At 52.0% G+C, this 12,483-nt stretch overlaps 1 protein-coding gene across 1 annotated transcript in view; it reads left to right on the plus strand.

Moving 5' to 3' along the window:
• Positions 1–10,707: 10,707 nt before the first annotated feature.
• HPSE2 (heparanase 2 (inactive)) overlaps positions 10,708–12,483 on the plus strand; it is a 106,141-nt gene continuing 104,365 nt past the window's right edge. Inside the window, exons 1-2 of the mRNA XM_005520656.3 lie at positions 10,708–11,013; positions 12,014–12,171. Coding sequence (XP_005520713.1) covers positions 10,754–11,013; positions 12,014–12,171 — 418 coding nt within the window. The 5' untranslated portion in view covers positions 10,708–10,753. The remainder of the gene's footprint in view (positions 11,014–12,013; positions 12,172–12,483) is intronic.

Consider the following 12,483-nt stretch of genomic DNA (forward strand, 5'->3'; position numbering starts at 1 on the left):
GGCGGCCCCCAGCTCTGGCAGCCAGAGGGGGCTGCGGGCCCCAACAGCGAGCTCTGCCCCAGCCACCCGGGCCGCGCTGGCTCCCGCTGTCATCCCACGTACTCTGCCTGTGGGCTGCGGTGCGGTCAGGGTTTGCTGAGGGGCTGCTGCCAGCAGTTTCTGGAGCTAGGATCTGCATTCAGCCTCCCTCTGTTATTTGTCGAGGCCCTACTCTTCAGCTTTTCAGTTCAAATTAATTTCCCTTCTTCCCTTGGGAGTGGTGTGATTTTTTTTGTTTGTTTGGGCTTTTTTTAAGGGGGGGGTGGGTAGTAGTTAAATTTGCAGTCTTTCTAGGAAACAAATGTGCTACACTGTAACTACATTTATTCTCATGTCTAGACCTGATGGGGAATGTTGCTAGGGTTTATCAGCTTCAGAAGTATGTGCTCAAGAATGCACTTAGGGACTCTTTGAACTTTTGTGTCTTCCCTGGACCAACATTCACGACAGACTTGAAACGAGGCTGGGGAACTGGAAAGCAGTTGACTGAGCAACAGGCTCAGTAGTGGCAAAGCAGGAAGCTAGAAAATATCACGGAGGCAAAGGAAGTGCCCGAAAAATTCTGATTATTCACTCATTATTGCTCGCATGAAAATAGGTCACTTTCTGTGTCAGTATGTCAGCAGGCAGACAGGCATGAAAAGCTACCGGGGGATCTGTGCTCCTTTCTGTGTTATGAGAGACTCTTCTCTCTCCCTCTCTCTCCCTCTCTCTCTCCCTCCCTCTGGGAGAGGCAGCTAATTTTTTAATTTTTTTTTTTTTTTACAAATGTAATAAATTCACTGGGTATTCACAGGGGCTGCGTGCTGCTTCATAACCTCTTGCTGATCTTCCACTTTCTAACTCCCCTTTAGTACCACTGAGGAAATACTACCTGGTGCTCTACCTGAGCGTGGTCGATGAAGGAGCCAGCTGATAACCTGCTTGTGCAGACCTTGCCCCAGGTTATGCTGCCTGAGGGACAGATCTCACAAGCTGCCCTAAGCAGTACCCGGAGTGACTCGGGACCAGCACAGCCTTCCTACCTGCAAGGTGGTGGGGATGAGCTCATGGCTGCTCCTTCCTTATTAGGACCTTGTGGGAACTACTGTCTGAGCTCAACCCGTATGTTAGCCGTGGCAGGCTGTCATCAGCCCTGAATTTCTCGCAGACTTCTTGGTGCTGAGAATATTGTAAAGACGTTCCGGTTTTGTGCATCACTGCCAGAGCGTTTTGTGTTGCTGTTTGGGAGCTGTGTACCCATGCCAGTAGTTACTCGTGTTTATTAACTTGCAAGTTAGACTCCTGAAAGGTTTTCTAGTGATAAGCTTCTCAGTATAGGAACTGAAGTCTGTGAATTGCAGACGTGCTTTTTTTAGTTAATTAAGTATTTGGAGAGTATTCTTGTCCATAGTATCCTTGTCACTAGAAATCCCTGGACAGCGAATTGGAAACCACTAGTCTAGCCTGGAGCATGTGGGAAAAAAACATGGCACTGCAGGAGAAGGAACCACAAGGTGGCAATCTCTCGCCGCACTTTTTCTGGCAAAATAAAGCTCTGTCAGAAAAAAAAAAAAACTTGGTCAGTAACTGTGTAAAGCTACAGAGGCAATTAGTCACATCTTGTATCTTCCAGAGTCACAGCAACGTTCGTCTTGATGCTGGGTTTTCTCTTCCTAACACTTTTCCCTTTAGTAAGAAAATCTCAGTCTTGAGGAGCTGGCACTGTGGGCTACTCTTTGCTGGCTTTTCCATCCTTTGCCCCCAAATAGGCAGCAGATGTTGTTTGTTAGATTGCTAACTACCGGTGCTGCTTGCGTGCCTGCAGGCAGAGCTACTGTGTGCTTGGAGAGTTTCCTCCTGCACTGGAGGCACTGTCTGCTTCAGGGCATTGCTAACCTCATGCTGCACTGACATACAACATAATGGTTGTATCAGCACCCTGCTTCATGTGCTGACATGCCTCAGTGGGAGCAAAATCACCTGGATGTTAGGGCTAAGCAGTGACCTGCAGGTTGAGAGTGTATTTGGTATTGAGGGGACTGCAAAGCCATAGTGACAGTGGCTCCACTCAGAAAAAGATGTGGCCAGAGGGTGTAAAATCTCAGAAGAGAAATATGCTCAGTTTAAGGTAGAGCCTCTCTGGTCCTGCACTATCAAACACATCTGTTGCTATGAGCTCCATCTCGATCAGGACATAGTTGTGTTCTTGCCAGATGTTAGCTTACATGTGCTACATGTAAAAGTAAACTGGTGTGAAAGCTGTGGTCAGATGTGCTTTCAGTAGGATTTGCCCTGCATAAGTGACGACGTGCGAGCCAGCCTCTTGCTGGGAGGATGCACTCCAGAAGTTGCAGGTGTGTGGTTGGAGTGTGTTCAATGAGTCAAGATAGGAAATATCTTCCAAAGCTCCAAATAAGACAAAACAAACTCAGCTTTAGCACATGCTCAATTGATTGAGTCTTTGGCAAAATATGACATAAATTTGCAATGTTCTCACTGAGGCCTGTCCTGGCTGTATCCTGCCTGGTGAGTCCTTCAGCAAGCACAGCATAGCTATCCTTCTTCTCTTATGCTGAACCCCACTTCTTTAACCTGCTCTTCCCTAACTCTTCAGCTAGGAATGGCAACCTGATTCCCACTCACCAGCACTGCTCAGGTTCTGCTTTACACTATGTCTGCCACCACGGAGATCTCTCTGCAGGTTGTGTAACAGGCTGCAATATCCACAAACATGCCAGTGGTGACTTCTCTAGTCACCGCCGTCCTCTTCCAGCTCTGGCTGTCCGGGTCCAGACAGGACCTGGAGGCAGTGGGAAGCATAGACACGGGGAGTTTCCTAAATTCTCTTTACATCACCTTGACTTTAAGGTCTGAAATCGGAGTCCTTGAAGCTGTGGGTTGCAGTTCACTTCCTTCCTGGTTGATGGGAGCCCAGGGGCTCTACCGTCCGCTGGTCCTTTAGAAAAGGGCCAGGAGCCACCAGGGACTCCTAGTGGGGATAGAAATGTTAGCAATCCAAATCATGATGGGAAACAGAAGGAGTAAAAAGAAATACAGATTTTTTTTTTTTTCCCTCCCCAGAAAGTGGGAGGAAATCTAGCAAGGACAAGGCTGTCTTCTCCTGGAACATATGTGCAATCTGATTGTCACTAATGCTCTGTAGCCAGCTTAGAGAAGATACTTTCCCGAAGTAAGTGAAATAAGCACTGTGGTCTGGGATATATGATAACTTCAGAAGGAGAAGGAATAAGACCCCAGGCAAGAGAGCTTCAAACAGTATCTTTTTTTTCTCTCCCTTTTTTCCATCTCTAAATCTGTGGTGTCTAATTAACCCTCTTTCTCTATCCTGGCCACGATGGCTGCAGCTTTGCAAGGCTTTACCCAGCCTTCTGGATGATGATGTGTTAAGCACTTGGTCTGTGATAACCAGCTTTCTCCTGAAATGATACCAAAAGTCTGCTGTTTTGATTTAAACTGTTTTCCAAGCATTTCAGTTAATAACAAAAGACAGTCCATTCCAAGAGAATCTAGCTTGAGGAAGCCATGAAATTTAATTCATTTTTGCAACTTAAATATATAATCACTGACATATGGTAATAGTAAATACAGGGGGAAATGTCATTGTTTCAGTCAAATTTCTGCATTCAGTCAAAACCTAATAGTTGTAACATCAAACTGTATTTTCCATTGAACAGGAAATAAAGCATCATTTTTTCAAAGAAAATAGACATGCAATTGCATGCCTATTACATTGCTTATATAGCTTTATTTTTAGCTTTCTCCGTTGTTGCTGTTCTAAAGGACTAACAGAAGGGAAACTGTGGAGGGAGAAGATACAAGACAACACCCAGTTGCCCATGGTAGAAAGGACAGGGATGTCTGTGCTATGAATAAATGCACTTTCCCTATGTTTTTTTCCAGGCAATAAGCTTCTGTGCCTGGGTTAGGGACTCTGCACCTCACCCTCACTTCTGCTGACTTGCCAGCCCTTAAGCAATGCAGAGGTGAGGATGAGTTCCTGTAAGGGCTGTGGAATTTATGCAGAAAGAATATTGCTTTTTCTGGATTTATTAGAGAGCTTTTTCTGGGTGCTGGAAGCAGAGTATTTAGTTTAAAGTCTATCTGGCATCAGCCCATCTCCTCCTCTCTCCATGAGAACAGGTCACTGATGTACTGCTGGTCTTTCCCCCTCATTCAGTGGTGCTGTCTTCTGAGTTTCTGAATTTTGTGGTTCCTTATGGGCATTTAACTTTATTTCTACTTCATCTGTTTGTCTGGTTTTCAGGCATGACCCATAGTTTTCTCCTCTTGCTGTCTAGGCATGAGTTTCATGTGTTGCTTCTGATTTCTCTAATGCACACCAACAGTTAGCAGCTTTGACACAGCTGATTTGTCCTGTCTTTGTCTGTAGCAGGGCCGTGCTCAGATGTCTGGATAGAGCTGGTGACAGAGAGCTTATTTGCCCTATGCAAATAAATACAGAGGACAGGGATTTACAATTTTATCATTACCTGAAATATTCTAGTTCTTTTCTGTCTCTCTCACCCCAGCAGCATCTCTGATTTGAGAGCATTTTGGCTGCTGTTTCTTCCCCTGAGCTCCATCTCCTCGTTGATTTCTGCACACAGTTCCTTCCTCTTTTTCGTAATTGACTGGTTTGCTCCTCCAGTCTTGCACTTCATTCATCTTCTTACTTCCCCTCTCTGATCTAATTCTCATGTCCACTTCCTCCATTTTTGCTGCTGGAATGTAAAGCATCCCTCCAGAAAAATAGAAGATCTCTGTCAACTTTTACCATCCCCCTCTTACTCCCTCTTCCTTCACCTCTATCATCTCCCCCAGATGGTGGGACAAATACTCCCCTGCATTCATTCTCAGGCTTGTAAAATTGGCATATTCACTTCTCTTTCTTTTTCATGTGATGATGTGAAACAGGAATAATTCTACACATTTTTCTGCTGCTCAGGGCTGGGCTCAATTTGAGGAAAAAGGTTTCTTAGGCTATTGTGGTCTTCAGAGCACTGCAGAGCTCCAGTCTCTGTGTTGTGTTCTCACTCTGTATCTCTTTGACTGTGACAAATTGCTGCTGTATTCGCTGCTTCTCAAGATATGAAAGACAAAAGTGAAATCAGACCTGGCCACTGATGAGTACAGAGGTTAATGGAGCCAAAGAGCATTCTCTGTCCAAGGGCATTGTTGTAGACTGAAATGGCCTCAGCCATTATGTATATTTTTTTTTCTGCTTGGTGAAGAGGCACGGGGCAAAGGGGATTTCTGTGTGCTGAGATGGCACCTGGTTTGAACCCCCAGAGCAATTCCTACAGTTTTATGGAAACAGTGTATCTCAGTCTTTCAAGGACCTCAGAAGTCTTGTAGAGAGTTGAATACTTTGGGATTTCACAAGTTCTCTCCATGGACAAATCAGCAGGACCAGGGTACCCTGGGCTTGTAAGAGTATTTTTGAGACCATGCATCAGAAGTCAGATAAAGTAAAACAATAAGGCAGATTAAAGAAAACAATAAATGCTCTTTATTCCAACAGAGTACATGGTGTCTAACTTCTCACAGAACTGGAAATTAAGTTACAAAACAGAAAAAAAAAATAAAAATAAGAGCCTAGAAAATATAAATAAATCATTGGTTGGTAGCTGCCTAAAACTCCATTTCATCCTCCCAGTTTCATTCTGTGGTGTGTCACCCAGGCCGAACCCACATTCACAACCTTCATGGAACCAGTGGGTTTTTTTGTCCCTGACCCCCCACTTTTTTTTTATTTTCTTTTTTTTTTCTTTTTTTTTTTTTTTTAACAAGATTCTTCATTATGCAGCTCATGAGTACAGACTGAATCTCAAAGAAAAATGCTCTATTTTCCTATGGCTAGATTTGGAAATACCAGTTTGTGTTCCTTTCACACTGGCCAAAAATGCGAAGGCAACATTGCCAAGTGCGCTTTTCCTGAGCAGGCCGTTGGTTTTGATGGATGCCTTGCCTTTTGCACGTATGGAGGGACAAAATTCTCTCAGTAGGCTTGCTTTCCTCCTGCTGTGGCTGAGCTCCCTAGCCAGCCAGTCCTTTTAGCTCAGACAGAGGTGTTTGCTTTTTACAGAACTTCCCAGGTCACCTACATTAAAGAGCAATATGTGGATACTGTATTAAATCAAGCAACTGTCCTGTGTCTGTCTGATCAGGTTAGACATGATACATAAACATGCTAGAAAATGGTTTCAGCAGTAGAGTTCAGCCTGTGTGACACCCACCTTGAGGCACTGGCAGTTTTTGGAGGTTGCATTCCAGATGTTAACACTCTTGTGGTGGAAATGATGGACACTGCATTGCAGAAAGAGCAAAAAGCTCAGTAAAAAGAATCTGTCATGCAATTGCATGCTCTGATGATCACAGTTTTACCACATTCACTGGTCTTGCTCTTCTAAGAAATTGTCATACCATGCTACAGGGCAGAAGCTTAAGAGCCTAAAAAGAAAGTGTGTTTTTGTGAGGTATGGATACCGCTCTTAATTTTCACTTGCTGAATTTTCTCCTTGCTGGCTTCTTTTAGAGCATCCATAACTCAGATTTACTTGACAGCACTACAGAAACAGACATGGTTGATATCTTGGGAATCAAAGACATGATGATTTTTTTTTTTTAAGGGCTGTCTAGCCTGTTTTATCCTTCCCAGCCTAATGGAGGTTTGTTTGGTACAGGACATCCTCTGATGATAATAACTTTCATCATTTATGAGCAAAGTTTATTTTTTAGTGAACTAAAAATGTTCCTCCTAAGGAGATTTCCCCCATTTTCTTTTGGGCCAATTTGTATAGCCTGAGATCTGAGTTTAGATTTCTGTTAGGCTTTTTATTCTCTCTCTCGTTTCCCCCCCCCCGCCCCCCCCCCCCCCCCCCCCCCCCCCCCCCCCCCCCCCCCCCCCCCCCCCGCCCCCCCCCCCCCATCTGAAGAGGTTTTCTCTGCTGAAAACCTTGAAGGTTTCAGCTGCTCAGACCATTTACAAGAAGCACTTTCACAGGCAGTAGCTCTACAAAAGAGAGGAAAAATCGAAGTGACTACTTATAATAATGAAGTTAAATGCAGTTTTAAGTGTTTGTGAACTGCAACTGACTGAAAGAGTGCCAAATATTTTGCAAATATATACAAAAAGACAGACCCCTGCTCTAATCAGCTTGTAAATTAAAAGGAAAGTACATTGGCAAGAGCAGAAGAGATGATATGACATGCTTTAAATAGTTTATAGGGAGCTGGAGGATTGTTGTTTATTTGGTGATGTTGGGAAAATATTTAATGTGCTTTGGTTAAGCTCTTTATAGAAATGCTTCTCCTCCCCCAGTTTTCTTTTCCAATGACTGTTTTGGAGATTAAAACCAGCAAGTTTAGAGTAGATGGAAAACGGAGAAACCTATTTCGAAATTGACAAAACCGCGAGTAAATCTTTATAGATACTTTTTATGTGAGTCAGGCTTTCTAAAGTAATTATCGTAATGTAAGAAAGGATCATCGCTTCGCCGCCCCTGCGGACGGCGAGCCAGGGTCGCAGCTGGTGTAAATTGAGATACCTCCTATCTGGTGTGGGTGGCTGGGGAGGAGGTGGCCGTGCCCCCCCTTGCAGGGTCCCCGGGCCATGCCCGAGCTGCGCCGGGCGGCAGCGGCGGCTCCCGGGACTCCCCGCACCTCCGCTGCTGCCCCAGCTCTCCCAGACAACCGTGAACGCTTTAACGTTTAAAAGTTTTCTATAGCAAGACTACAATTTATTGAAAAACAGACCAACAAACAAAAAAGCCCAAACATCTTTATTTTTAGATTTTACTTGCCGCTGCTGGAGTCAGACGCAAAGTGGGGTGCAATTACATTTCCGAGCGCGCAGGGCTGGGACAAGCTCCCGGTGTTGGTTTGGAAAGCTCAGATAGGTAAATTAATATTTCCTTTAACGTCGTCTTCCCAGAATCTGGAAGGTGACTCCGGCATCTGGGAGGGTTTTTTGCCTCTTTCCCTGCTGTTTAATGTTGTTGGTGATGACTTCGCAGATAAGTGTCTTCAGTGCATCCGGAGTTTGCGTTCAAAGCAGAGACTAATTGTGGGGAACGTTTCAGAATAAACACATTTCTCTTCCGAAGTAATGTGTTTGTAAGGAAAAAAAATATATATATAAAAAGGAGGTTAAAGTGGATAATTTGTTTAGGTTTTGTTCGTGTTTTTTTCCCCCCTTTTTACTGCAGAACACGCTGGAATTTCGTTTGAAAATAGAACCATCCTTAGAGGGAGGCACGGTACAAAATTTCGGCCTGCAACCACAACAAATACCCCTGAAGCCTTGCTCACATCTTCTGAAAGCATAGAAAAAAGTTATTAAAATATAACGAGATCATTTTAAAACTCGTGTCCCTCATTTGGAGACGACCCAAAAAACTGCGCAGCTTCTGAACCAGAGGCTTTAGGTCCTGGGTCAGTTTTAAGTGCTATTGCAAATCTCGGCAGAAGTGTTTTCAGCCGAATACAAATTTCCAGGCTTAAATTGCCTTCTTCCTGTCCCGGGATGCCAGGGCTTTGCACAGCTGAAATTGCACAGCTCTTTTCCCCGGATCCTCTTACTTATTCCAGCGTTCAGAGCCCGCTGGCCCGGGCACCTTTCGCTGCTCTGGGTCAGCCTGCGCTGCGCTCGGCAACCTCTTCCCAGGCGCGGCTTGAGCCCTGCTCCCGTCTCTGCTTTGGAGGGATGGTTTCAGGACAAATCCTGGTTAGCGCACTCCCTGCTCATCCCAGAGGATGCGTTCCATCCTTCCCCACGCGTTACCACAGCGGCTCCGTACCGCCGCAGCCCCTGCCTGAGTGGCCCGGGACTGGCAGGGCTGGCTGCCCCTCTTGTCTTGAAGCGTTTCAAGGGCAGAGAGACAGGAGGAGTGGAGATTTCCACCGGAGCCAGCGCTGTCCTCGGGCTTCACCGGGGCCCAGTCCCGAGTGTTTCCCCTCTGTGCGGGGCTCCGCCGAGCGCACCGAGCTCCGGGACTTGCCGCCGGCTCCCCTCGGGCCCCGACTGGAGCCATCGGGGCGCGCAAGCAGCTCCGCACGGACACCGGGAGAAGCTGGAGAGGGCTCTCAAGGGCGGAGAGCCCTGCCGGGACAGCGGGCTGCCCGTGCGCTCCCAGTGCCTCTGATCCGGCTGCTGGAGCCGCTCGCACCCGACCCGCCGGCTTCCCCGAGGCTCGGGCCGCTCTTGTGGCGAGATCTATGCCTGGATCCCGAAGCGGCTCTGCTGCCCCCAGCACCGGCACCTCCCGGCAGTGGCGCGGAGGGTGTCCGCAGGTGGGTGCCGCCTCCCGCGCCTCCCCGGGCCCCTCACCAGCAGATGGTGCTGCGGCCGCCCCATCCCCGGGGCTGCGGGGCCCCGACGGACCGCACCTGGGCCGGCTCAGCCCTCCGCCGGCAGCCCTCCGTGACCGGGACGGCAGCGGCACCGGGGCCCTGCGTCCCGCATGGGCGATGCGGGAAGTGGGGCGGGCCACGGCGGCCAAGGGCCCAGGTACGGGGACATTGCTTGTCCCGGAGATCCAGACTGCTTGTGGGATTTCGGGGCTTGCTCGGGAAGCGGCTGTTGACGGAGAGCGTGTCCGATTCGGATGGACATTCCTTGAGGCTCCCGGGATTGTCGGCAGCCGCCACCGCTCCCCGGCCCGGTGCCACGACCTTGCGCCCAGAGCTGATAACCGCAGCAGCCTGCACTTCTGCAGCACGCCGAGCCCCGTTCGTCCTGCCCCGGTCCGTCCTCGAGGCAGCGACCGAGGGCTGGCCCCGGAACGGGGGTCGTCGTCGGTGCCATCAAACCCTGCCATCCTTTCCATCTCCGATGCGGATGTTTCCACACCAGGCACTGCTGCTGCCGCCCCTCTTCTTTCCCCGCCGCTGGTCGGACACCGATGGGCCCGGAGGCAGGCGGGAAAGGGCGACCAGCGGCTCGATTCCCCGTGCCCCGGTTCCCCGCAGTGCCCGACGGCCTTCGTGCGAGGACCGGCCGAGCTCCAGCTTCGAGCAGGGCTCACCGAGCGTGCCGTGCCGGGTCCCGGGGTGCCGGCGGCCCCCAGCCCCGCTGTGTCCGTCGGGTCCCGCGGAGCCTCCGGCGCTCAGTCCCGAGGGCCTCGCCCAGCACCGCGGGTCCGGCGAGGTTTGGAGCTAACTCTTCCCTCAGGTAGTGTCTGGGTTTTTTTCGGGGTGATTACCCGCCCTTTCCCCAACCTGAGCCGTCCTCGCTGCCTTACCGTCTCTGTCGTTCCTGCAGCCGGCGACCAGCTCGGGCTGTGCTGGCCAGCCCCCGCCCTCCGGTCCCCGTCCCGAGCTCCTCGGTGTCTCGGTGTCCCGGCTCCGTCCCGGTTTTGCTTGGTGAGGGAGCCCAAAACGTCCGCCGCAGCCGGCGCAAAGCGAAAGCTCGGTGCTGGCGGGGCTGCGGCAGGGCGGCGAGCCCCGAGCCGAGGGGGTTAAACCAGGAGCCTCCCCTTACCTTCAAAAAGTTAAAAATGTCTGGAGCCTGCATCTCTTAAAGGGGCGGTGCTGGTTGCAAGGAGTCTTGGCACCGGCTGCGAGAAAGGCTGGTCAGGGGCGTGAGTTCCCCTCCACCAACACCAAAACATTGCAAAAAAAGGCAGAGCGCCCCACACTTTAGATAAGGACAATTAGCCACCAGCGAGCCCCTGCAGACAGCCAGTTAATTAGGGGTTTCCTGCTCTCCGGCATGCCCTGTCCCAGCTCCTGCCCCCCAGGGCTCTTAGCCCTGATGGCACCTGGGCTGGCCCTCATGGCCACCTTCTCTCTGCCCTCCCAGGCTGGGGACAGGAGAGCACTGCCGGTGGAGAAACCTCCAGGTGTGAAGGGAAGAACTCTCATTCTCCTTGATGTCAACACCAAGAGCCCTGTCAGGATAATCAGTGAGAATTTCCTCTCCCTGCAGCTGGACCCCTCCATCATTCATGATGGCTGGCTCGATTTCTTAAGGTAAGGCAGGAGCCCCCCAGCGCCCTCCCCACGCCGCCCGCGGGGCGCCCCGGCGGCCCCGGCGCCCAGCCCCGCCGGGCTCCGCGCTGCTGGCGGCGCTTGTTGTGACGGAGGGAGCGAGGCCATGGTTTCCATTAAGATGCACATGTTTGCAATGGAGAAAGCATTTCGGAGACTTATCAGTTATGACTGAAAAAATGTCGTGTTCCCCTCGCTCCAGCAACCGCTCCTCTGCATAAAGCACAACACGGGGCCGAGGCAGCACAGGGGAAAAAAAAAATCAAAATCAAACAAAAAAACAGCAGCAGGAACGGGGCCGCCTGCCGAGCCGAGCCGAGCCTTCCCCGGGTCCCGACGGGCAGAGAGCGGGTGTCGGCCAGGTCTTCTGAGCCCTCCGCTCCCCGGACTTGCAGCACTGCGCGGGGGGCAGAGCCGGGCTGCAGCTGCGCTGGGTTCCACCGGCGGTGCGGAGCGGCCGCGGCCTGGAGGCGCTGGGACGGCCAGAAAGCCTTCTCCCTGCTGGGTAAGTCGGGGAGGGAGAGCGGGTCTCCTCCGCACGCCGGCTCCGAGGGTCCTTTCGGCAGCCGGGGAAGGAGCAGGGCGAGGATGCGGGAAGGCGTGAGAAGAGCCGGGACGGCTCCCGCTTTTCTCCCCTCCCCGGCGGCTCGGCTCTTGGCACGGTCCCGAGTGGCGGTGAGCGCCTCTGCCTCCTGGACGCCGCTGCACTTGTCCGGAGGGCGCAGCAGGACGGGGGGAGCCCGGCCCGCCGGTCTCCGGGCCAGCACGGGCGGGCGGGGCGGCTCCCGCTGCAGGGCCGCGCTGCTCGGCCCGCTCGGAGCCCCGCGGCCGCTGGTACCGCTGTGCGCCGCCCCGGGCGGGGCAACCGGGCCCGCCAGGGCGACGGCGGGTCCTCGAGCCCCGCGGTCCCCGGTCTCTGGCGGTACTGGGGAAACGAGGGCCCGGCCCGCGGCTTCCTCAGCCTCCTTCCTCCTCTCCCCAGCTCCCGGCGGCTGGTGACCCTGGCGCGGGGCCTGGCCCCCGCCTTCCTGCGCTTCGCGGGCAAGAGGACGGACTTTCTGCAGTTCCACAACGTGAAGAATCCGGCCAAGAGCCGCGGAGGGCCCGGCCCCGACTACTACCTCAAGAACTACGAGGACGGTGAGCCCCGGGGCCGGCGCGGGGGGCGGGCGCTGCAGCGGGGGCTGCGGGAGCCGGGCGGTCCCGCTCCGCCTGCCCCGCTCTCCCCGCGCCCGGACACGCTGCCGCCGGGCACCGGGCAGGGGAGAATTCCCGTACCCTTTCTTTCCCGAGAGGGGGGAGCCGAGGAGCTCGGCGGAGCTCGCTCCTCGCATTGCCGGTGGGTTTGGCGGGTGTCGGCCCCCGGGAACAAAAGACCAGCACTGGGGAGCGGGACTTTTCATATTCCCCCGCCCCGCTGCGTCCTCCGTCTCCCTCTGCCCCCGAGACCCA

The sequence above is a fragment of the Pseudopodoces humilis genome, chromosome 9 (genome assembly GCF_049639895.1).
Source record: "Pseudopodoces humilis isolate 2021_Gansu_Grassland_sample_001 chromosome 9, ASM4963989v1, whole genome shotgun sequence".
Lineage (NCBI taxonomy): Eukaryota > Metazoa > Chordata > Aves > Passeriformes > Paridae > Pseudopodoces > Pseudopodoces humilis.